This window comes from Bombina bombina, chromosome 5 (genome assembly GCF_027579735.1).
Source record: "Bombina bombina isolate aBomBom1 chromosome 5, aBomBom1.pri, whole genome shotgun sequence".
NCBI classification, from domain to species: Eukaryota; Metazoa; Chordata; class Amphibia; order Anura; family Bombinatoridae; genus Bombina; species Bombina bombina.
In genome coordinates, this window is record NC_069503.1 from 818,519,420 (window position 1) to 818,544,792 (window position 25,373).

Sequence of the window (25,373 nt, forward strand, 5' to 3'; positions counted from 1 at the left end):
CCAGTTTATAATGTAAGTCAATGGGAAGTGAGGGAGATAGGTTCCAGGCCCCTCTCAAAATTGTCATAAGTAACACCTAATACATTATTTTTAAAGCTTTGAAATGAAGACTTTAAATGCTAAACAGCATTGTAAACCTAATAAAATAATCACACAACACATAATATATAATGAAACTAAGTTAAATGAACAAAAACAATTGCTAAACAGCATTATAGATCTAATAAAATCACACAACACAGACTTTACTTGCATTTTTCTGCAAACCGTTCTTTCTATGCATTCCAATCTGGACTGATTTATAGACAGGAAGATCTTGTTCCTTTGAAATCTGCTCGATAGCTCAGGTCTGGTTAAACTGATTAATTTCAGCTTGCTTGGCTTTGCTACAATACAAGCGAACAGCTCCACCTACTGGCTATTTTAATAAATGCACTGCTTCTCAATGCATTTCAATAGCAGTCACATGACTGGAAAAAAAAGGTTGTTATTCTGAAACGGTGTAAATTGAACCGTTGTAAAACGAGGGCCACCTGTATATGTTTTTTTCTGAATCACAAATTAAACTTTTTGGGTTTCATATCCATTTAAAGGGATAGAATGGTCAAAAATGAAATTTGCATGAATACATTTCAGTTTTAAATAGAAGCCATTTGGCAGTATATTTCCATTAGCAAAATGCTTCTAGGAAAAGTTATAACTGTTTAAGCAACATACGCACGTATGCTTTTTGTGACTAGAGGATCAAGATTGAAACACCATGCCTACTCAAAAAAGCTGGTGGTTTGTATTGCATCTGTGAAGACTTCATTTGTGTCATTCAAGCCAATGGTCACTCTATGAGAATGAGTGGTGTTTGAATGGGAATAGTGCATGGGAATTCACAGCTTATGCCACTTAAACACAGTATTCGCTTCTACAAGACGCAGTTTTGCTAATGGAAGTTTATTCTAAACATGCACATTTCAGTTTAGACCTTTCTATCACTTTTTTGGAATTTGTTCCATAAGTCTTTTGTTCTTTTCTACAAAATTTGTATGATTTCCATGAATAATACATATTTAGATTGATGTAGAATTGGCACATTTTTATAAAATTATAATAAGTTTGTATTCTTTTGTGTGACCAGATTTTGGCGTACGGTGGTATGTTGAGGTACGCTGTCACATATTACGCACTTGGGGATTCTGGGTTTTCTGACTTTGAGCCAGATATTCTAATCAGGGGTGGACGTCTAAGCAAGCAAGTGATATATATGCAGTTTCCTACTCCTGCAAACGGACTGAAAAATGAGATTCAGGTCAACATGAGAGAGGTAAATGCTTACGATTAATGAATAATTTATAATAATTATAATTTATATAATATAAATTATGTAATTTTAATTTTCACATAACTCTTTAACAAATGATGTGCTTTTTATTTTCATTAATATATGATAGTTGCATTTTATTTCCTTTTCCTCTTCAGAAAAATTGGAAATACTTTAACTCTGTATCTGATCAGTCGGTGACAAGATCCGATTTCATGTCAGTGCTAAGCAACATAGATTACATTCTCATAAAGGCATCGTATGGCAGTGATCTTCATCAGAGCAGGTAAGGATATGCATAGGAAGTGCAGGAAGAAAACACTTTATCCAAACTGCTTGGGAACGGAAAAGGTTTGGATTTCAGAATAGTTTGGTTTTTAGAATATTTGCATTTTTTAAAATGGGACAGTTTGGAGAAGGGAGGGCAATATTTACATAATATAGCTTATAAATGTAACCTAAAGGTAGCACCCGCAGGAAGATAGTACAGTACTGTCATTAAAAATGCATTTGCATTTTAGAACACAAAAAAACAAGACAAAGACACAGGCAGAGGAGACTGTTACTTACAGTTAGGCAAAATATTAATTTTTGATAAATAATTCGGATTTCAGAATAAATTTGGATTTTGGAATCCCGGATTTGGGAATTTGTACCTGTACTACTAAAGTAGAGAGTTCAGTAACAGTATAGGTTTCACATAAGCATAAAAACAAAAAACTGCTTTATGATTTTAAAAAAAATCAAACATCTACTTAGTAGTGGATCTACTCAACAAAGGGCCCTGGTGCAAGATTTTTCTGGGGCCCCCTAAATGTAACTCAGTAGAAAGCAAAAGTATTAATATGCGTAATGATTTTGGCGAATAGATAGATTGATAGATAGACAGATGGACCTACAACATGCACTAATAAAAGGCTCCCCTGCATTAGGATTATAAACATTCTGCACACAACTATGTATAGACTGGCTGTTATGGGCCCTCTCCATCTCTAGGGCCCTGGTGCGACTGCACCTACGGCACCAACGGTAGTTCCACCCCTGCCTCTACTCTAGTATACATGATGTGGTGAGAAAATAGGCCTTATTGCTTAAGTGATAACGTTTCCCAGTTCATGTAATTAAAATAAAATAAAAAAAACTTTCTAGCTTAAAAGTAATGTTCTTACATTTATTTGATAATGGTCTTGACAAATTTAGTGGTTTGATCACAATCTGTTTTGATAATTATTATCATGTTAACAGCTGCAGATGAGCCCTTTTTGATGTGATCACATTCAGCCATTTTCATTATTTACTGGCAGCACTTTTTACATTACCGGTTTGGTGAAAATGGTCCTATGGTCCCACACTGAACATGTGACAGTCCTGTTTCTCCAACATAGGTGTGTCCGGTCCACGGCGTCATCCTTACTTGTGGGATATTCTCTTCCCTAACAGGAAATGGCAAAGAGCCCAGCAAAGCTGGTCACATGATCCCTCCTAGGCTCCGCCTACCCCAGTCATTCTCTTTGCCGTTGCACAGGCAACATCTCCACGGAGATGGCTAAGAGTTTTTTTTGGTGTTTAAATGTAGTTTTATTCTTCAATCAAGAGTTTGTTATTTTAAAATAGTGCTGGTATGTACTATTTACTCTGAAACAGAAAAGAGATGAAGATTTCTGTTTGTAAGAGGAAAATGATTTTAGCAACCGTTACTAAAATCGATGGCTGTTTCCACACAGGACTGTTGAGATGAATTAACTTCAGTTGGGGGAAACAGTGAGCAGACTTTTGCTGCTTGAGGTATGACACATTTCTAACAAGACTTGGTAATGCTGGAAGCTGTCATTTTCCCTATGGGAACCGGTAAGCCATTTTCTTAGTTTAGTATAAGAATAAAGGGCTTCACAAGGGCTTTAAAGACTGGTAGACATTTTTCTGGGCTAAAATGATTACCTTATAAGTATATTTAATGGATGTTAACTATAAATAGTTCTTTTAATCTTGGGGATGTATTAAAAAAACGGCAGGCACTGTATTGGACACCTTTTTCACTGGGGGCCTTTTCTAGTCATAGGCAGAGCCTCATTTTCGCGCCACTAATGCGCAGTTGTTTTTGGAAAGCAAGGCATGCAGATGCATGTGTGAGGAGCTAAGAACCACTGAAAAAGCTTATTGAAGGCGTCATTTGGTATCGTATTCCCCTCTGGGCTTGGTTGGGTCTCAGCAAAGCAGATACCAGGGACTGTATAGGGGTTAAATGTAAAAACGGCTCCGGTTCCGTTATTTTAAGAGTTAAAGCTTTCAAATTTGGTGTGCAATACTTTTAATGCTTTAAGACACTGTGGTGAAATTTTGGTGAATTTTGAACAATTCCTTCATACTTTTTCACATATTCAGTAATAAAGTGTGTTCAGTTTAAAATTTAAAGTGACAGTAACGGTTTTATTTTAAAACGTTTTTTGTGCTTTGTTATCAAGTTTATGCCTGTTAACATGTCTGAACCATCAGATAGCCGATGTTCTGTACAGGGAGTGCAGAATTATTAGGCAAATGAGTATTTTGACCACATCATCCTCTTTATGCATGTTGTCTTACTCCAAGCTGTATAGGCTCGAAAGCCTACTACCAATTAAGCATATTAGGTGATGTGCATCTCTGTAATGAGAAGGGGTGTGGTCTAATGACATCAACACCCTATATCAGGTGTGCATAATTATTAGGCAACTTCCTTTCCTTTGGCAAAATGGGTCAAAAGAAGGACTTGACAGGCTCAGAAAAGTCAAAAATAGTGAGATATCTTGCAGAGGGATGCAGCACTCTTAAAATTGCAAAGCTTCTGAAGCGTGATCATCGAACAATCAAGCGTTTCATTCAAAATAGTCAACAGGGTTGCAAGAAGCGTGTGGAAAAACCAAGGCGCAAAATAACTGCCCATGAACTGAGAAAAGTCAAGCGTGCAGCTGCCAAGATGCCACTTGCCACCAGTTTGGCCATATTTCAGAGCTGCAACATTACTGGAGTGCCCAAAAGCACAAGGTGTGCAATACTCAGAGACATGGCCAAGGTAAGAAAGGCTGAAAGACGACCACCACTGACCAAGACACACAAGCTGAAACGTCAAGACTGGGCCAAGAAATATCTCAAGACTGATTTTTCTAAGGTTTTATGGACTGATGAAATGAGAGTGAGTCTTGATGGGCCAGATGGATGGGCCCGTGGCTGGATTGGTAAAGGGCAGAGAGCTCCAGTCCGACTCAGACGCCAGCAAGGTGGAGGTGGAGTACTGGTTTGGGCTGGTATCATCAAAGATGAGCTTGTGGGGCCTTTTCGGGTTGAGGATGGAGTCAAGCTCAACTCCCAGTCCTACTGCCAGTTTCTGGAAGACACCTTCTTCAAGCAGTGGTACAGGAAGAAGTCTGCATCCTTCAAGAAAAACATGATTTTCATGCAGGACAATGCTCCATCACACGCATCCAAGTACTCCACAGCATGGCTGGCAAGAAATGGTATAAAAGAAGAAAATCTAATGACATGGCCTCCTTGTTCACCTGATCTGAACCCCATTGAGAACCTGTGGTCCATCATCAAATGTGAGATTTACAAGGAGAGAAAACAGTACACCTCTCTGAACAGTGTCTGGGAGGCTGTGGTTGCTGCTGCACGCAATGTTGATGGTGAACAGATCAAAACACTGACAGAATCCATGGATGGCAGGCTTTTGAGTGTCCTTGCAAAGAAAGGTGACTATATTGGTCACTGATTTGTTTTTGTTTTGTTTTTGAATGTCAGAAATGTATATTTGTGAATGTTGAGATGTTATATTGGTTTCACTGGTAAAAATAAATAATTGAAATGGGTATATATTTGTTTTTTGTTAAGTTGCCTAATAATTATGCACAGTAATAGTCACCTGCACACACAGATATCCCCCTAAAATAGCTATAACTAAAAACAAACTAAAAACTACTTCCAAAACTATTCAGCTTTGATATTAATGAGTTTTTTGGGTTCATTGAGAACATGGTTGTTGTTCAATAATAAAATTAATCCTCAAAAATACAACTTGCCTAATAATTCTGCACTCCCTGTATGTTTGGAAGCCAAGGTTCCTCCCCATTTAAATATATGTGATGAATGTGACTTAGTGTCCAGACAAAGTAGGGACAATGATGCCACTGATAATGATGTTGCCCAAAATGATTCCTCAAGCGAGGGGAGTAAGCATGGTACTGCTTCATCCCCTTCTGTGTCTACACCAGTCTTGCCCACACAAGAGGCCCCTAGTACATCTAGTGCGCCAATCCTTCTTACTATGCAACAATTAACGGCTGTAATGGATAATTCTATTAAAAACATTTTGTCCAAAATGCCTACTTATCAGAGAAAGCGCGATTGCTCTGTTTTAGATACTGAAGAGCATGAGGACGCTGATGATAATGGTTCTGACGTACCCTCACGCCAATCTGAAGGGGCCAGCAGGGAGGTTTTGTCTGAGGGAGAAATTTCAGATTCAGGAAAAATTTCTCAACAAGCTGAACCTGATGTTATTATTTTTAAATTTAAATTGGAACATCTCCGCGCTCTGCTTAAGGAGGTGTTATCTACTCTGGATGATTGTGACAATTTGGTCATTCCAGAGAAATTATGTAAGATGGACAAGTTCCTAGAGGTCCCGGTGCCCCCCGATGCTTTTCCTATACCCAAGCGGGTGGCGGACATTGTAAATAAGGAATGGGAAAGGCCCGGCATACCTTTTGTTCCTCCCCCTATATTTAAAAAGTTATTTCCTATGGTCGACCCCAGAAAGGACTTATGGCAGACAGTCCCCAAGGTCGAGGGGGCGGTTTCTACTCTAAACAAACGCACTACTATCCCTATAGAAGATAGTTGTGCTTTCAAAGATCCTATGGATAAAAAATTAGAGGGTTTGCTTAAAAAGATGTTTGTTCAGCAAGGTTACCTTCTACAACCAATTTCATGCATTGTTCCTGTCACTACAGCAGCGTGTTTCTGGTTCGAAGAACTAGAAAAGTCGCTCAATAAAGACTCTTCATATGAGGAGGTTATGGACAGAGTTCAAGCACTTAAATTGGCTAACTCTTTTATCTTAGACGCCACTTTGCAATTAGCTAGATTAGCGGCGAAAAATTCAGGTTTTGCAATTGTGGCGCGCAGAGCGCTTTGGCTAAAGTCTTGGTCAGCGGATGTGTCCTCCAAGAACAAGTTGCTTAACATCCCTTTCAAAGGTAAAACGCTATTTGGCCCTGACTTGAAAGAGATTATTTCAGACATCACTGGGGGAAAGGGCCACGCCCTTCCTCAGGATAGGTCTTTTAAGGCTAAAAATAAGCCAAATTTTCGTCCCTTTCGCAGAAACGGACCAGCCTCAAATTCTACACCCTCTAAGCAAGAGGGTAATAGTTCTCAAACCAAACCAGCCTGGAGACCGATGCAAGGCTGGAACAAGGGTAAGCAGGCCAAGAAACCTGCCACTGCTACTAAAACAGCATGAAGTGTTGGCCCCCGATCCGGGACCGGATCTGGTGGGGGGCAGACTCTCTCTCTTTGCTCAGGCTTGGGCAAGAGATGTTCAGGATCCTTGGGCGCTAGAAATAGTTTCTCAAGGTTATCTCCTGGAATTCAAGGAACTACCCCCAAGGGGGAGGTTCCACAGGTCTCAATTGTCTTCAAACCAAATAAAAAGACAGGCATTCTTACATTGTGTAGAAGACCTGTTAAGAATGGGAGTGATTCATCCTGTTCCATTAGGAGAACAAGGGATGGGGTTTTACTCCAATCTGTTCATAGTTCCCAAAAAAGAAGGAACATTCAGACCAATTTTAGATCTCAAGATTCTAAACAAATTTCTCAGGGTTCCATCGTTCAAGATGGAAACCATTCGAACAATTCTTCCTACCATCCAGGAAGGTCAATTCATGACCACGGTGGATTTAAAGGATGCATATCTACATATTCCTATCCACAAGGAACATCATCGGTTCCTAAGGTTCGCCTTTCTGGACAAGCATTACCAGTTTGTGGCACTTCCATTCGGATTAGCCACTGCTCCAAGGATTTTCACAAAGGTACTAGGGTCCCTTCTAGCGGTGCTAAGACCAAGGGGCATTGCAGTAGTACCTTACTTGGACGACATACTGATTCAAGCGTCGTCTCTGTCAAAAGCAAAGGCTCATACGGACATTGTCCTAGCCTTTCTCAGATCTCACGGGTGGAAAGTGAACATAGAAAAAAGTTCTCTGTCCCCGTCAACAAGAGTTCCCTTCTTGGGAACAATAATAGACTCCTTAGAAATGAAGATTTTTCTGACAGAGGCCAGAAAATCAAAACTTCTAAGCTCTTGTCAAGTACTTCATTCTGTTCTTCTTCCTTCCATAGCGCAGTGCATGGAAGTAATAGGTTTGATGGTTGCGGCAATGGACATAGTTCCTTTTGCACAAATTCATCTAAGACCATTACAACTGTGCATGCTCAGACAGTGGAATGGGGATTATACAGACTTGTCTCCGACGATCCAAGTAGATCAAAGAACCAGAGATTCACTCCGTTGGTGGCTGAACCTGGACAACCTGTCACAGGGAATGAGCTTCCGCAGACCAGAGTGGGTCATTGTCACGACCGACGCCAGTCTGGTGGGCTGGGGCGCGGTCTGGGAACCCCTGAAAGCTCAGGGGCTATGGTCCCGGGAAGAATCTCTTCTCCCGATAAACATTCTGGAACTGCGAGCGATATTCAATGCTCTCAAAGCTTGGCCTCAACTAGCAAAGGCCAAATTCATAAGGTTTCAATCAGACAACATGACGACTGTTGCATATATCAACCATCGAGGGGGAACAAGGAGTTCCCTGGCGATGGAGGAAGTAACCAAAATAATTCAATGGGCGGAGAATCACTCCTGCCACTTGTCTGCAATCCACATCCCAGGAGTGGAAAATTGGGAAGCGGATTTTCTGAGTCGTCAGACTTTCCATCCGGGGGAGTGGGAACTCCATCCGGAAATCTTTGCCCAAATAACGCGATTATGGGGCATTCCAGACATGGATCTGATGGCCTCTCGTCAGAACTTCAAGGTTCCTTGTTACGGGTCCAGATCCAGGGATCCCAAGGCGACTCTAGTAGATGCACTAGTTGCACCTTGGACCTTCAACCTAGCTTATGTATTCCCACCGTTTCCTCTCATTCCCAGGCTGGTAGCCAGGATCAATCAGGAGAGGGCTTCGGTGATCTTGATAGCTCCTGCGTGGCCACGCAGAACTTGGTATGCAGACCTGGTGAATATGTCATCGGCTCCACCATGGAAGCTACCTTTGAGACAGGACCTTCTTGTTCAAGGTCCATTCGAACATCCGAATCTGGTTTCCCTCCAACTGACTGCTTGGAGATTGAACGCTTGATTTTATCAAAGCGTGGGTTTTCAGATTCTGTAATAGATACTCTGATTCAGGCTAGAAAGCCTGTAACTAGAAAAATTTACCATAAGATATGGAAAAAATATATCTGTTGGTGTGAATCTAAAGGATTCCCCTGGAACAAGATAAAAATTCCTAAGATTCTATCCTTTCTACAAGAAGGTTTGGAGAAAGGATTATCTGCAAGTTCTCTGAAGGGACAGATCTCTGTGTTATCTGTTTTACTTCACAAAAGGCTGGCAGCTGTGCCAGACGTTCAAGCGTTTGTTCAGGCTCTGGTTAGAATCAAGCCTGTTTACAGACCTTTGACTCCTCCCTGGAGTCTTAATCTAGTTCTTTCAGTTCTTCAAGGGGTTCCGTTTGAACCCTTACATTCCGTAGATATTAAGTTATTATCTTGGAAAGTTTTGTTTTTGGTTGCAATTTCTTCTGCTAGAAGAGTTTCTGAGTTATCTGCTCTGCAGTGTTCTCCGCCCTATCTGGTGTTCCATGCAGATAAGGTGGTTTTGCGTACTAAGCCTGGTTTTCTTCCGAAAGTTGTTTCCAACAAGAATATTAACCAGGAGATAGTTGTACCTTCTTTGTGTCCGAATCCAGTTTCAAAGAAGGAACGTTTGTTACACAATTTGGACGTGGTCCGTGCTCTAAAATTCTATTTAGAGGCCACTAAAGATTTCAGACAAACATCTTCTTTGTTTGTTGTTTATTCTGGTAAAAGGAGAGGTCAAAAGGCAACTTCTACCTCTCTTTCTTTTTGGCTTAAAAGCATTATCCGATTGGCTTATGAGACTGCCGGACGGCAGCCTCCTGAAAGAATCACAGCTCACTCCACTAGGGCTGTGGCTTCCACATGGGCCTTCAAGAACGAGGCTTCTGTTGATCAGATGTGTAAGGAAGCGACTTGGTCTTCACTGCACACTTTTACCAAATTTTACAAATTTGATACTTTTGCTTCTTCTGAGGCTATTTTTGGGAGAAAGGTTTTGCAAGCCGTGGTGCCTTCCATCTAGGTGACCTGATTTGCTCCCTCCCATCATCCGTGTCCTAAAGCTTTGGTATTGGTTCCCACAAGTAAGGATGACGCCGTGGACCGGACACACCTATGTTGGAGAAAACAGAATTTATGCTTACCTGATAAATTACTTTCTCCAACGGTGTGTCCGGTCCACGGCCCGCCCTGGTTTTTTTAATCAGGTCTGATGAATTATTTTCTCTAACTACAGTCACCACGGTATCATATGATTTCTCCTATGCATATTCCTCCTTTACGTCGGTCGAATGACTGGGGTAGGCGGAGCCTAGGAGGGATCATGTGACCAGCTTTGCTGGGCTCTTTGCCATTTCCTGTTGGGGAAGAGAATATCCCACAAGTAAGGATGACGCCGTGGACCGGACACACCGTTGGAGAAAGTAATTTATCAGGTAAGCATAAATTCTGTTTTTTCTGATCACAATATATATTCTAGATACTTAGTGACACATTTAATGGCCATTTGTTTTAGCCACAAATCAGCAAGCGCTACCCAGGTTCTGAAACAAAAATGGGCCGGCTCCTAAGAGAACGAAGAAAAATTGATAATAGGAGTAAATTAGAATATTGCTTACAAGTGTATACTCTATCTGAATCACTTAAGAAAGAGTTTTGGTTTCATGTCCCTTTCACTCAGTAATCCCTCATTCTATTTTTACATCAATTTACTGGAACAAAACTACAGGAATCATGCTAGAGAACCAACATTCTTTTGACATGATTCTCCATTTCTTCTTATAATTTTTTTTTTTAATAAATAATGATTAACTAAACACAATAACCTCAGTTTTTCAGTGAATTACATTTTATGGATTTATTTGGGTTAAAGAAATATAATTGTATTGATATTTGTGAGTAATAAAAAACAAATACCAGAAGTGACCCTTTTATTGACTTATACATCATACTACATCAATGATAAGGCAAAAGCAATTTTGCTGATATAAAATGAAGGAGTCGTTAAACTCATATGTTTCAAATATAATAACTATAGAGCGTTGCCAAGTCAGAGTGCAGAAATTACAATTTTCATAATAAAATGAATATGTTTAGTTTAACATTTTATGAATACATATTTTTTTTTTAATTTGATTTACTTTTAAGCTTTCTATGTATCCTGCTTAAAAAAACCTAACGAGCAAATGCTAATACCCATGGCTTTCTATCCCATAAAATACTGTGTACTCCATGTTTGTAATATATTTCCTTCTAAAATTGTAGAATTTCAAATATATCAATGGACATTGCAGTTGAGGCATCAGACATGCATTCTGGACGTGAAGCTGCACTTCATCTGGAGAAATGTTATTGTCCACCAGGTTATGCAGGGCTTTCTTGTCAGGTATTCTATACGGCATGTAAATTATTTTTGACAATATTCAGGGAAAAATAAAATAAAAATCAATTTTATCTTGTTTTTCTTTTTCAACAAAATTATCATTTAGGAGTGTGCTTCTGGCTACTACAGAGAAAAAGTGTCAGAAATTGATGTTCGAGGATCACGACCACTAATTGCACCATGTGTACCCTGTCAGTGCAGCAACCACAGTGAGACTTGTGACCCAGACACTGGAAAATGCATGGTATGCTGAGTTTCAGTGCACAGATATCCATTCATTCATATACAAATGTTACTAAATAAACTAAAAACATTCAGCCCTAGATTAATCGTTTTGTGGAGTACAAAACTAATAGCGTTATTGTAAGTTAGCATTGATGAAGCAAAATCAATAGCTCTTCTATTCCTGCACTCATGTCACAAGTCAAAAGTTATTTTTTATCACTTAAATGAGATAGTCTAGGGAGCGCTAACATCTGCATATCGGATAGTGTGGGTACGCTAAATACCGCACATAATAGACTTCTATGGGGCAGCGCAGAATAATTAAAGGGACATGAAAACCAATTTGTTTCTTTCCTGATTTAGAAAGAGCATGTCATTTTAAACAACTTTCTAATTTACTTCTATTATCTAATTTGCTTCATTCTCTTGATATCACTTGCTGAAAAGCATATCTAGATATGCTCAGTAGCTGCTGATTGGTTGCTGCACCTAGAAGCCTTGTGTGATTGGCTCACACATGTGCATTGCTATTTCTTCAACAAAGGATATCTAAAGAATTGAGCAAATTAGATAATAGAAGTAAATTGGAAAGTTGTTTAAAATTGCATGCCCTATCTGAATCATGAAAGTTTAATTTTGACTAGACTGTCCCTTTAATGACTGATATCGCTCAAGCTCAAGGCCAGGGTTACCATCATGTAGTTCTCTGCTATACCACTAATAATAATGTACTAATTCATGATTTAAAAAGAGCTTAATTGTACAGTCATAATTGTTCTTGATCACAACACTTAACTCACCACTTGTAATACGAGTACAATGAGTGAGTTAATAGAGCTCCCTGTGATATCCATGAGAAATATAGGCTGCTGTAAAAAAGATTTGGCCGCATTAAGATGCTTTGGGTAACATTTTTTACCATTCAAGATCACACAAAGAATAATGCACCTTGTGCTAATGATTGCTCTCCACTTGTAATCTAATCCTTTAAGTGTAGTTAGTTTAAGAAAAAGAAAGCTGGTCCTAGGTACAGTTTGATATTTTAAAGGAGTATTGTATTTTTTTCTTTGTCTTATCTAAAATAGAGCATTTGCAGAGGTTAAACACATAGCTATATGCAAGTATTGTGTCATTTGACAATATCTTTTGTCATTTTATTTCTTAACCTGCTCTGTGCTTATGATACCCTTTAATTACTTTTTCCACTCTTAGGGCCAGATTACAAGTGGAGCTGTATTTAATGCTCCTGCTTGGGCGCTAACTCTACTAGAAGTAAACTTCTTGCGTGCATCAGGTAGCAAGTACAAGTTGAAAGTAAACAGTTTTCACTCATGTACTAACCCGATGCGCGTAAAAAAGCCAAACTTAGAATATTGGGCACGTCAATGGAGCAAAAAAGTGGAAAAATTAACCCAATACCCTACTCACACGCAAACCCAGTTGCATATTCTCAAGTGCGCTAACCCAACAGGAAAATATTAATATTTCACATTCCAGTGTTCTTCACATAACAGAATATGTTATATTTATTCATAAATAGATATTTCTACATATATCTCTGATGGGATTTTGGTACAATATATATCTATACCTATTTATACATGATTATTTTTCATGTTTTCATCTATTTAGCTGCAAAGGGCTCCAATGCACTTATATATACACGTCTATATGAGTGCACATATATATTTATGTGTTTATATATGTATATGTGTCTGTAAATACATATATACACATAGATACTTAAATATGTACACACATAAATATATATATATATATATATATATAGAGAGAGAGAGAGAGAGACATGTAAATGTATGTATGTATCTCTATGTTAAAGTCCTTTGCAGACTTTTTTTTTCTAACACCTGAGACCTCATATCTTTGAGCCCTTATAACTATTTTGTGCAATTTTTTTTATTTTTTTATTAGTGTTATTATTAAGCGATCACATTTTCTTTCAATTGTAATACAAGCGGTAAATCTGACGCATGCAATACCCGCGATAAACCCTTTTTCGCTTGTGTTTACCTATTAACACGCCACTTGTAATCTTGCCCTTAATAATTTATATTGGTCTTGCATAAAGTTTGTTTAGTTGGTGAATTTGCTTGAGAGCTCCATCAGTCTGTAGAATTGTTACTGCAGCTTAGTATCCCATTTTCTAATTAAAGCTGTACATAAGAATCAAAGGGGCCCATTTATCAAAGGGCTTGCGGACCTGATCCGACACTGCGGATCAGGTCCGCAAGACCTCGCTAAATGCGGAGAGCAATACGCTCTCCGCATTTAACATTGCACCAGCAGCTCACAAGAGCTGCTGGTGCAACGCCGCCCCCTGCTGACTCGCGGCCAATCGGCTGCCAGCAGGGAGGTATCAATCAACCTGATCGTATTCGATCGGGTTGATTTCCGGCGATTCCTGTCCGCCTGCTCAGAGCAGGCGGACAGGGTTATGAAGCAGCGGTCTTTAGACCGCTGCTTCATAAGTTGTGTTTCTGGCGAGTCTGAAGACTCGCCAGAAACACGGCCCTTCAAGCTCCTTACGGAGCTTGATAAATGGGCCTGAAAGGCTTTGTTGTTAATCACACTTTTTGATTTATGTATTTAGTTATTTATTTTTCTTATTTTTTAAGGAACATTATGACATCTTTGCAGTCTTAAACTGCTTGTATTTTCTCATTGTTTATTTATTTTCATTCTAACTAATTTAATTCTCAAAATGGTGACAAACTAAACTTACCCTACTTGGCTGCATTTATATTTCTATATATTGAGGAAACAGAGAAATCATTTAGCGTTATGTTTTTGTTCATACAATCAGCTAGACATGATGAAATGCCTCCAAGCATCCGTTTTGTCCATTACTGAAATTTGATTACTCCAAGCTTAGTTGCTTTTATAAGTTGTGTCTTTCTTTTCTGCTCTTTTACAGGATTGCAAAGATAATACAGATGGTCATCATTGCCACATATGCGCTTCTGGGTATTATGGCAGAGTAACAGGGTCAATTGCAGATTGCTCACTATGTGCTTGTCCCAAGGGTAACAAACAAAGGTAACATTTTGCTGGAGAAAATTTATGGAAACAATATTTTTCTACATATATACATATCTATATACATATATAAACACACACACACATATATATATACATATATAAACACACACACACATATATATATACATATATAAATATATATATATATATATATATATATATATTTATATAGATATAGATATATATATAGATATAGATAGATATATATATTATTTTTTATTTTATTTTCAAATATGAATTCTAGGTTGTTCTTTTTTGGAGTTTTCAAAAGTAAACAGATTATTGCAATGTTTTCAGATATGCAAAAAGAATACCTATTTAAAAGTGGACATTGTCTAAATTAATAAAGGAGAGGGCAATCAGGCCTTTCATTTTCAAATGTACTTATTCTCTATACTACTTTTGCAGGAAGGATTTTAATTATCCAGCAACCCATCATTTTTTTGTTTTTAACTATCTATGATTCCTTATTATTGTTTTCCTCCAGAGCTTCATTAAAAACAATTAATACATGAAATGTATTAATTCTTGTGTATGTTCACCTGTTTGTGCACTATGGAATTCAGCAGTGCATTACAAATAAATGATACCAGTATTGACCATGATGATGATGAATCTCAGATAAGACCATGGGGCCGATTTATCAAGGGCTGAACGGACCTTGATGCCCCTGTTTCCGCGTGAGCCTGAAGGCTCGCCGGAAACAACAATTATGAAGCAGCGGTCTTAAGACCGCTGCTTCTTAACTGTTCCGCCTCCTCTGAGGCTACGGTCTGCAATCCACCCAATCCTATACAATCAGGTTGTTTGACACCCCCTGCTAACAGCCGATTGGCCACAAATCTGCAGGGGGTGGCATTGCACAAGCAGTTCCCCATAACTCGCTGTTGGCATTTAGCGATGTCTGACACACATGATACGCTACAGCATATCATGTCGGACAGATATTGATAATTCGGCCCCCATGAATTGTTTGCACATTTAACTGTGATCACTCGTCTGTCTCTGCCTTTATATTTGTATAATTAGTGTGCACAATTGTGAGAGAGGAAAGTTTTAGTGTACAGAAAAACATGTTTATTATAAAAATGTGGTATATTTATAAAGCTTTAATTCATAAGAAAGTTGTAGAAAATAATAAGGGGGAATAAATGTCAAAAGCTCCTTAATTTTGTACAATTTTAAGATAATGCAAGATGATAGAATATAAGAATCAATACTTAAAGGGACAATAAAGACCTTGTAATTACAATAGATTTCTATTGTGCTGCTAAAGAATAACATATCAGCCAAGTCTTAATGTTTTTAAAACAAATCAACATCCTTTTTTCTGTAATTATATTTCAATAGCCTTATTTGGAGGAGCCAATCTGTACTATAGTCAGCAGACTGACCGGCTAGCCACGGTCATAAGGTTAGAATAAAATGCATTAATTTGCAGTTGTTATCAGTTAAATCCAATTAGGGACAGATATGTAGCAGATTTAGCCTTTAGAAATCATCAGGTTACATTTCAAGTTCTGAGTATTAGAAATTACTCAATTTTCAGAGATAAATTACATGAAAAGGTTGCAAAATAAATAATGAAAATATATTGCGAAGTAGTTTCATTATTCACAAATAAACATTGTATATTAAAATCTCAAGGGGGCATATCTATCAAGCTCCGAATGGAGCTTGAGGCCCTGTGTTGCTGGCGAGCCTGTAGGCTCGCCAGAAACACCAGTTATGAAGCAGCGGTCTAAACCATAACCCTGTCCGCCTGCTCTGATGAGGCGGACAGGAATCGCCGGAAATCAACCCGATCGAGTACGATCGGGTTGATTGACACCCCCTGCAGGGGGCGGCGTTACACCAGCAGCTCTTGTGAGCTGCTGGTGCAACGCTGAATACGGAGAGCGTATTGCTCTCCGCATTCAGCGATGTCTGTCGGACCTGATCCGCACTGTCGGATCAGGTCCGACAGACATTTGTTAAATATGCCTCAAGGTATTTACTGTCCCTTTAACTTTGGCATACCTTTATTATGCAAGTAACTTCTGATGGACCCCAATATCACTTTTGCAATTCAGGATTATTTTTATATGCTCATTATTAATGCAAACTCATATTCAATAAGCAAAAACACAATTCCTTATAGTTTCCAACAACATAATAATAATGATAATTAGTAAAAACACATTTAGAGACCAATGCACATATACATTTAAGCTGATCTTGTATCTCCTATACTAAGCCTTGCACATATAACAATTAGATTCTGGTATTTGTCAAGTAAATGTAACATTGTTATGCAATACAATTAGTTAATCTAACAGCTATTTTTATGCATTTGTGTCTTAGCTTTAGCCCAACATGTGTGCTAGAGGGTGTAAGTGATTTCCGATGTGATGCTTGTCTTCCTGGATATGAGGGAAAGCATTGTGAGAGGTAAGCGCACTTTTTGATTTGCAAATTAGCCATAAAGGACACAGGGGCCAGATGATATAGTGACAAACTAAAGACACAAAATATTCATTAAAGGGACATTAAACACTGGATACATTTCATGCACCTCCCTTATGGGTGATGCCATTTTGAAACCTAGGTTACACTGCAGGTATATGAAGGAGAGTTACTGCACATGTGCAAACATATCATCACTGGAACACAGTAAAAACCAGCATACAACATGTTAGCACCAATGACAAGAGGGAATCGGGGAATAACCTTATTGCTATGATTTAACAATGTATTTAGTATTTAATGTCCCTTTAAAAGTCCCTTTAAAATGGCTAATTTTAGGCTCATACCAATGTTACTACATTAAAAACTCATACATTCATTAAACAAGTTGCCATGAACTGCTTAGATCTTATTTAGCAACCATAGAATATCTCTTTCTGTCTTAAGTTACAAAATATTTGTTTTTAAACATTCTAGGAGTTTGGAGATCATCTTAACACACTATATACTTTACATGCAGTAAAGAATAAACAATATTATGTTGTTGTTAAATATAGGTGTTCCCTTGGATATTATGGAAATCCTAATGAGCCTGATGGAAACTGCCAGGAATGTGACTGCAACCCAAGCGGCTCCTTGAACAATTACTGTGACCGTTTAACTGGCCAGTGTGCTTGCAAGCAGGGAGTCACGGGGCGCCTTTGTGACGCATGTGAACCAAGACATATTCTTCTAAACCAAGAATGCATATGTAAGTTATTTCTTTTGACTTACCACCTTTATGTACAATTAAGGAATAGTAAAGTAACTTACAATACGAAAAATATTATTATTGAATCTGTTTCATTATTTTAAATTTGTATTATGTTTCCTACGAATTTAGAGTTTACACTGTAAAAAGGAAGAGAAAGTTGTTAGCAAACTGGTGCAATTTCAAAAGAGAAAAGGCAATTTAAAAAGTAGTTAGAAATGCAACAATAAAATATGTAATAACACATTCCACTATGTAATAATATCATTTTTAATCTTGAGTTCATAAAGAATAACGGGTCAATTTACTAATGTGCGAGCGGACATGATACAAAGTAGCGTATCATGTCCTCTGCACATCGATAAATGCCGATAGCATACACTGTCTGCTTTTATCATTACACCAGCAGTTCTTGTGAACCACTGGTGCAATACCCCCCCTGCAGAGTCTCGGCCAATCGGCCGCTAGCAAGGTGTGTCAATCAACCCAATCGTATCTGATCGGGTTGATTTCTGTCCGCCGCCTCAGAGCAGGCGGACAAGTTATGGAGCAGCGTTCTTTAGACCGCTGCTTCATAACTTCTGTTTCCGGCGAGCCTTCAGGGGCTGTACGTAATGGCTTACATTCATGGAGGCCTATTAGGTTGCCAAGGGCTCTAGTTATTCAGCCTAGACAAAGTTTAAATATATTGAGGCTCATTTTACCTTTTCTAGACTATTTTCAATGGGTTTCACCATTAACATATTTAGTTGTGTTAAATTGCTCAATATATGATATCTCACACAGCTGACATGAACAGCTGGAAATGTGGAAAGAATAAAATAATTACAACCACAAAACTTTGGAAACACGTTTGCAATGCAGGTTCTATAAATGAGTGTAATTGTTAAACAAGTCCTTGTCTGTTTTAATATGTTAAAGTAGTGTCTCTGGATAGAACAGAATTAGTCTCAGCATTATCACAGATGTGAAAAAGGGGCGACCATGGGCACTCTAGAATGTTCCAGGGGGTCCTCGAGGCCTAGTCTGGGTTTTTAACCTATGCCAAATCAGCATGCAGGATTTAAAAAGACCTGTTTGCCCATGTGAAGTATTGAGTCTTTGTTTATCAAAGCTGACAAGATTGTCTCTTTTTATTTTTTATTTTCTTGAACTTTTTCATAGGTTTTCTTTTGTACAAAATATAGGGGGCACCCTAGTATAGATTAGACTATATTCCAGATGATATAAGAGGTGACTTTACTCAATCCTCTATAGCCTTTGGTATAGGCCGGATATAGATATATATGAATTAACCTCAAATAGAGAAAGATATAAATAAAAAGATATATATTGCTTAATGTAAAAGACACTAAGTTTGGTAATCAAATCGACTACAACCTCCTAGGAGAAAGATAGAGATAGAGTGGTATATAATATTAGTAGTATGCAGGTGATATAACCTGGATTAACAAAAGATTTATCACACAACCTCCTAAGAGAAAGATATAAAAAAAATTGTTGCACAAGTATCAAATCCTAAGCATGTAGCCTCTCAATATGATATATGCATGATTAAAACAGTGATATGGTAGTATAAAGTCTCTAGTACTATGTACTGAAAGTCTCTGAAGTGAAGATCAAGGCAGCTATCTGTAGAGATCCAGGCCAGGATCCAAAGCAGCAATCTACAAAGATAAAAGAAGACAGATGCGCCACATGGCTCAATATTGTTTGGTCCAAAAATATATTGAAATGTGCGTTGATTGAACTCACATTTATTGAAGCACCTCAGTGCTATAGAGGCAGTCTGGGATCTCTAGCAGTCACCCAGGGGACCAAACTCCGGTAATAGTGTGTTGTCTGTATCAAATGACAAAAAAGACAAGGTGCCTATATGGCCTAGTATTGTCTTAGCAAAAATTGCAGGATATTAAGATAAGATGGTACTCACAATAGTTGTAGCATCTCCTTTGATGCTATAGAGGCAGGATGGGATCAATATGGTCATCCACCAGACTTTAACCAAAGGCTCACTGGATACAGATGAAGGAAGAACCACCATTCGTCAGGATTACCAGGATAAGGTGTGCCCTCTCACACAGAGGGATAGCACACCAGCAAACAATGAATAGCAAGTGTTCCAGATATATATAAAAGTTTTATTTAAAATCATAAAAACAGGGCAACGCGTTTCTCAGCTCTAGGCTGTTTCATCAGGCTTCATAAAAACATTTGAGAACACTTGCTATATATACACTTTAGATCTAATTAGTCTAAATCAAAATCACATGGTAATGGGAGGAGTCCAAAATGCAAATAAAGCCCTATTGGCCCATTTTGTTGCAAAAAATGTAACACACCCATTGTCAGATATATGAGTGATTAGATAAACAAACCTAATCCAATAATAATATTCAGATATAAAGCTGACATATAACTTAATAACAGTTTGTTTAAAAAGATCAACAATAATCAGTATAAATCATCAAAAACCATCTCAGGATATATATATAATAAACTGTAAACTTACATGTCACTAATGACTAGCATGTTTGATATTATTTGACAGCAAGTATGATATTATTTAACAGCAGTAGTCTAAAACAGTTCATACTCAGATAAATGTGTAAAAATAAAAATGCCCCTAGATTATATAGGGCCATAATGTGTGATCACTTCTACATATGCGAGAGGCCTCTATGGCATACGAGTTTAACCCCACAAATATATACCCACAATAGTAATTAGATTGTATCTTTGTAGGTTTTCTTTTGTGCATTTGTTAAAGTGGTCTGTTATGTTATGTCATTCTATACTGTAGGAAAAGATTGTAAGATACAAATGGCTCCCTTGATTTAGTTGGAGCTGATCTCGCAACTAAATGCTGTGATGAGGGACAGTAACAAATCTCTTTGAATTCCACAATTTTGAAGCCACAATGTTGTGGGAATTTTTTTTTTTTAGCAGTGAAATATTATTTTTACAAATGAGCTTTATTGCATATTTGCCTATGTTAGGGCTTGGATACTTATTGTTGTTTGGAATCCTTTTCATACTTATATTCTATTTGTTTTATTCATAGCTTGTGATGATGATTGCACAGGACCACTACTAACTGATCTGGATAATTTGCACCAAATCATATTCTCTTTTAACATTACTGGAAGTGTCACTCTACCTTATGGTATGATGTCAAGTCTGGAGAATGGGACAAGTCACCTAAACGTAAGCTTTATATATATTTTTAAACATGTACCATAATTTATTATACTCAAGGATGCAGCGTAGCCATAATTAAACAGAGAAGTACAGTGCTATAGACTGACACACACCTAAGTATTTGTTTTATTTTTTATTGTTTATTGTAATTCTGTATTGACAATAAAATGTTAAAAAAACAATTACTTATTGGAGCAAAGTGGCTTACCTACCTTGGAACACAATCATAAATAATACACTCTGCAATTGAAAAGAAAAAAAGAGAAATATAAATTAACTTAAAAATAATATTTATTTCAAACAGCTAAAATATTTCAACAATATAGGTGTTTATCTATCTATCTCTCATCTATCTGTCTATCTATCTATTTATCTATGTCTATCAATTTGTGCGCAGAAAAAAAACAAATACAGTTAATACATGTTTGAAAAAATATAATTAATCAAAGGCGAGTGACAAAAAAATAAACATAACAAATATCCTTTCCATGGTTAGATAGCTCTAACAATTATCAGGTGGCGGTTCCACAACCAAAGATGAATAAGCAAAATATACAAAATAGAAAGGGAAAAAATAAAAGGGAAGGTCTACAGTTTTGGTGTAAACAGGCCTTTTTCAAGCTGATAGAAATAAATACATTAAACATTAAAGAGACAGTCTACTTGATTTTTTGTATTGTTTAACAAGGTAGATAATAAATTTACAACCCATTCTCCAGCTTTGCATAACCAACATTATATATAAGGACAACGAAAAGCAGGGTTCCAGCACTAAGGAAAAATAATGCACATCAATATAAGAAGCAAACGGAGGGGTAACAGCAAAGTAACTTTTATTCAATAGTTACAGAGACAATACAAAAGGGCAAAGTTTCGGGGTATTATGCCTTAGTCATGCCATGCCAAACAAACGCACATTACTGACTTATATACTAACGTACCACTAGGTGGCACTATGGTTAATTTGACTTAGTGGCCCCTATTTAAGAAAGTCTGGTGGACCTGATCCGACAGTGCGGATCAGGTCCGCCAGACCTCGCTGAATACGGCAAGAAATACGTTCGCCGTATTCAGAATTGCACCAGCAGCTCACAAGAGCTGCTAGTGCAACGCCGCCCCCCTGCAGACTCGCGGACAATGGGCCGCCAGCAGGGGGTGTCAATCAACCCGATCGTACCCGATCGGGTTGATTTCCGGTGATGTCTGTCCGCCTGCTCAGAGCAGGCGGACAGGTTATGGAGCAGCGGTCTTTGTGACCGCTGCTTCATAACTGCTGTTTCTGGTGAGCCTGCAGGCTCGCCAGAAACACGGGGCATCAAGCTCCATTCGGAGCTTGATACATAGGCCCCATTAACTCATTCTTAACACTCATAGCAATTTTATATTCACAAGTATAATAAACAATGCCTAGTGGTATATTTTAAACAAATTACTGAGCATAGGAGACAGCACAAAAAACATTCTCTAATTTTAACAATAAAAATAAAATAAAAATGATACAGTAATATTTCTTTCATGTAATTAGCAAGAGTCCATGAGCTAGTGACGTATGGGATATACATTCCTACCAGGAGGGGCAAAGTTTCCCAAACCTTAAAATGCCTATAAATACACCCCTCACCACACCCACAATTCAGTTTTACAAACTTTGCCTCCGATGGAGGTGGTGAAGTAAGTTTGTGCTAGATTCTACGTTGATATGCGCTCCGCAGCAAGTTGGAGCCCGGTTTTCCTCTCAGCGTGCAGTGAATGTCAGAGGGATGTGAGGAGAGTATTGCCTATTTGAATACAGTGATCTCCTTCTACGGGGTCTATTTCATAGGTTCTCTGTTATCGGTCGTAGAGATTCATCTCTTACCTCCCTTTTCAGATCGACGATATACTCTTATATATACCATTACCTCTGCTGATTCTCGTTTCAGTACTGGTTTGGCTTTCTACAAACATGTAGATGAGTGTCCTGGGGTAAGTAAATCTTATTTTCTGTGACACTCTAAGCTATGGTTGGGCACTTTGTTTTTAAAGTTCTAAATATATGTATTCAAACATTTATTTGCCTTGACTCAGAATGTTCAACTTTCCTTATTTTTCAGACAGTCAGTTTCATATTTGGGATAATGCATTTGAATTAATCATTTTTTCTTACCTTCAAAAATTTGACTCTTTTTTTCCCTGTGGGCTGTTAGGCTCGCGGGGGCTGAAAATGCTTCATTTTATTGCGTCATTCTTGGCGCGGATTTTTTTGGCGCAAAAATTCTTTTCCGTTTCCGGCGTCATACGTGTCGCCGGAAGTTGCGTCATTTTTTTGACGTTATTTTGCGCCAAAAATGTCGGCGTTCCGGATGTGGCGTCATTTTTGGCGCCAAAAGCATTTAGGCGCCAAATAATGTGGGCGTCTTGTTTGGCGTTAAAAAATAAAAAAATAAAATATGGGCGTCGCTTTTGTCTCCACATTATTTAAGTCTCATTATTTATTGCTTCTGGTTGCTAGAAGCTTGTTCACTGGCATTTTTTTCCCATTCCTGAAACTGTCATTTAAGGATTTTGTTCAATTTGCTTTATATGTTGTTTTTTCTATTACATATTGCAAGATGTTCTACGTTGCAACTGAGTCAGAAGATACTTCAGGAAAATTACTGCCCGGGGCTGGAGCTACCAAGCTAAGTGTATCTGCTATAAATTTTTGGTATCTGTTTCTCCAGCTGTTGTTTGTATTGCATGTCATGACAAACTTATTAATGCAGATAAAATTTCCTTTAGTACTGTTATATTACCTGTTGCTGTTCCGTCAACATCTAATTTTCAGAGTGTTCCTGATAAACATAAGAGATTTTATTTTTTAAATCCATTTAGAAGGCTATGTCTGTTATTTCTCCTTCTAGTTTACATAAAAGTCTTTTAAAACTTCTCTTTTTTTCAGATGAATTTTTAAATGAACATCATCATTCTGATACTGATAATGGTTCTTCTGGTTCAGAGGTTTCTGTCTCAGAGGTTGATGCTGATAAATCTTTGTATTTGTTCTAGATGGAATTTATTCATTCTTTATTTAAAGAAGTATTAATTGCTTTAGATATAGAGGATTCTGGTCCTCTTGATACTAAATCTAAACGTTTAAATAGGGTTTTTAAATCTCCTGTAGTTATTCCAGAAGTGTTTAATCTCCCTGATGTTTTTTTCTGCAGTAATTTCCAGGGAATGGAATAATTTGGGTAATTCTTTTACTCCTTCTAAACGTTTAAGCAATTATATCCTGTGCCATCTGACAGATTAGAGTTTTTTGGGACAAAATCCCTAAGGTTTGGGGCTGTCTCTATTCCTGCTAAAATGTACTACTATTCCTACGGCAGATAGTACTAAATTTAAGGATCCTTTAGATAAGAAAATTGAATCCTTTCTAAGAAAAGTTTACTTATGTTCAGGTAATCTTCTTAGACCTGCTATATTTTTACCGGATGTTGCTGCAGCTTCATCTTTTTGGTTAGAAGTTTTAGCGCAACAAGTAACAGATCATAATTTTATAGCATTATTATTATTCTATAACATGCTAATAATTTTATTGGTGATACCATCTTTTGATATCATTAGAGTTGATGTCAGGTATATGTCTCTAGCTATTTTAGCTAGAAAAGCTTTATGGATTTAACTTGGAATGCTGATATGTCTTCTAAGTTAACTTTGTTTTTCCCTTTCTTTCCAGGGTAATAATCATTTTTTCGTTCTTTTTCTCATAATAAGGAACAAAAGCCTGATCCTTCATCCTCAGGAGCGGTATCAGTTTGGAAACTATTTCCAGTTTGGAATATATCCAAGCCTTATAGAAACCTATAGTCAGCTCCTAAGTACCCATGAAGGTGCGGCCCTTTTTCCAGTTCAGCTGGTATGGGGCAGATTACGTTTTCTTCAAAGGAATTTGGATCAATTCCGTTCTCAATCTCTGGTTTCAGAACATTGTTTCAGAAAGGTACAGAATTGGCTTCAGTTAAGGCCTCCTGCTAAGAGATTTTTTTCTTTCCCGTGTCCCAGTTAACACAGCAAGGCTCAGCATTTCTGAAATGTGTTTCAGATCTAGAGTTGGCTGGAGTAATTATGCCAGTTCCAGTTCTGGAACAGGGGCTAGGGTTTTATTTTATCTCTTCATTGTACCAAAGAAGGTCAATTCCTTCAGACCAGTTCCGGATCTATCAATATTGAATCGTTATGTAAGGATACCAACATTCAAGATGGTTACTGTAGGACTATTCTGCCTTTTGTTTAGCAAGGGCATTTTATGTCTACAATAGATTTACAGGATGTGTATCTGCATATTCCGATTCATTCAGATCACTTTTAGTGTCTGAGATTCTCTTTTTAGACAAGCATTACCAGTTTTGTGGCTCTACCGTTTGGCCTAGCCTCAGTTCCAAGAATTTTTTTCAAAGATTCTCAGTGCCCTTCTTTCTGTATTCAGAGAACAGGGTTTTGGTATTTCCTTATTTTGACGATTATCTTGGTATTTGCTCAGTCTTCTCATTCGAAGAATCTCATGCGATTAGACTTGTGTTGTTTCTTCAAGATCATGGTTGGAGGATCAATTTACCAAAAAGTTCATTGATTCC

The 25,373-nt window shown here is 37.8% G+C and overlaps 1 protein-coding gene across 1 annotated transcript in view; it reads left to right on the forward strand.

Moving 5' to 3' along the window:
* The window catches only part of LAMA1 (laminin subunit alpha 1), a 289,080-nt gene that overhangs the window by 174,176 nt on the left and 89,531 nt on the right, over window positions 1-25,373 (forward strand). The window contains exons 26-33 of the mRNA XM_053714935.1: window positions 1,130-1,315; window positions 1,471-1,598; window positions 10,976-11,096; window positions 11,200-11,337; window positions 14,254-14,375; window positions 16,722-16,808; window positions 17,381-17,574; window positions 20,639-20,781. Coding sequence (XP_053570910.1) covers window positions 1,130-1,315; window positions 1,471-1,598; window positions 10,976-11,096; window positions 11,200-11,337; window positions 14,254-14,375; window positions 16,722-16,808; window positions 17,381-17,574; window positions 20,639-20,781 — 1,119 coding nt within the window. The remainder of the gene's footprint in view (window positions 1-1,129; window positions 1,316-1,470; window positions 1,599-10,975; window positions 11,097-11,199; window positions 11,338-14,253; window positions 14,376-16,721; window positions 16,809-17,380; window positions 17,575-20,638; window positions 20,782-25,373) is intronic.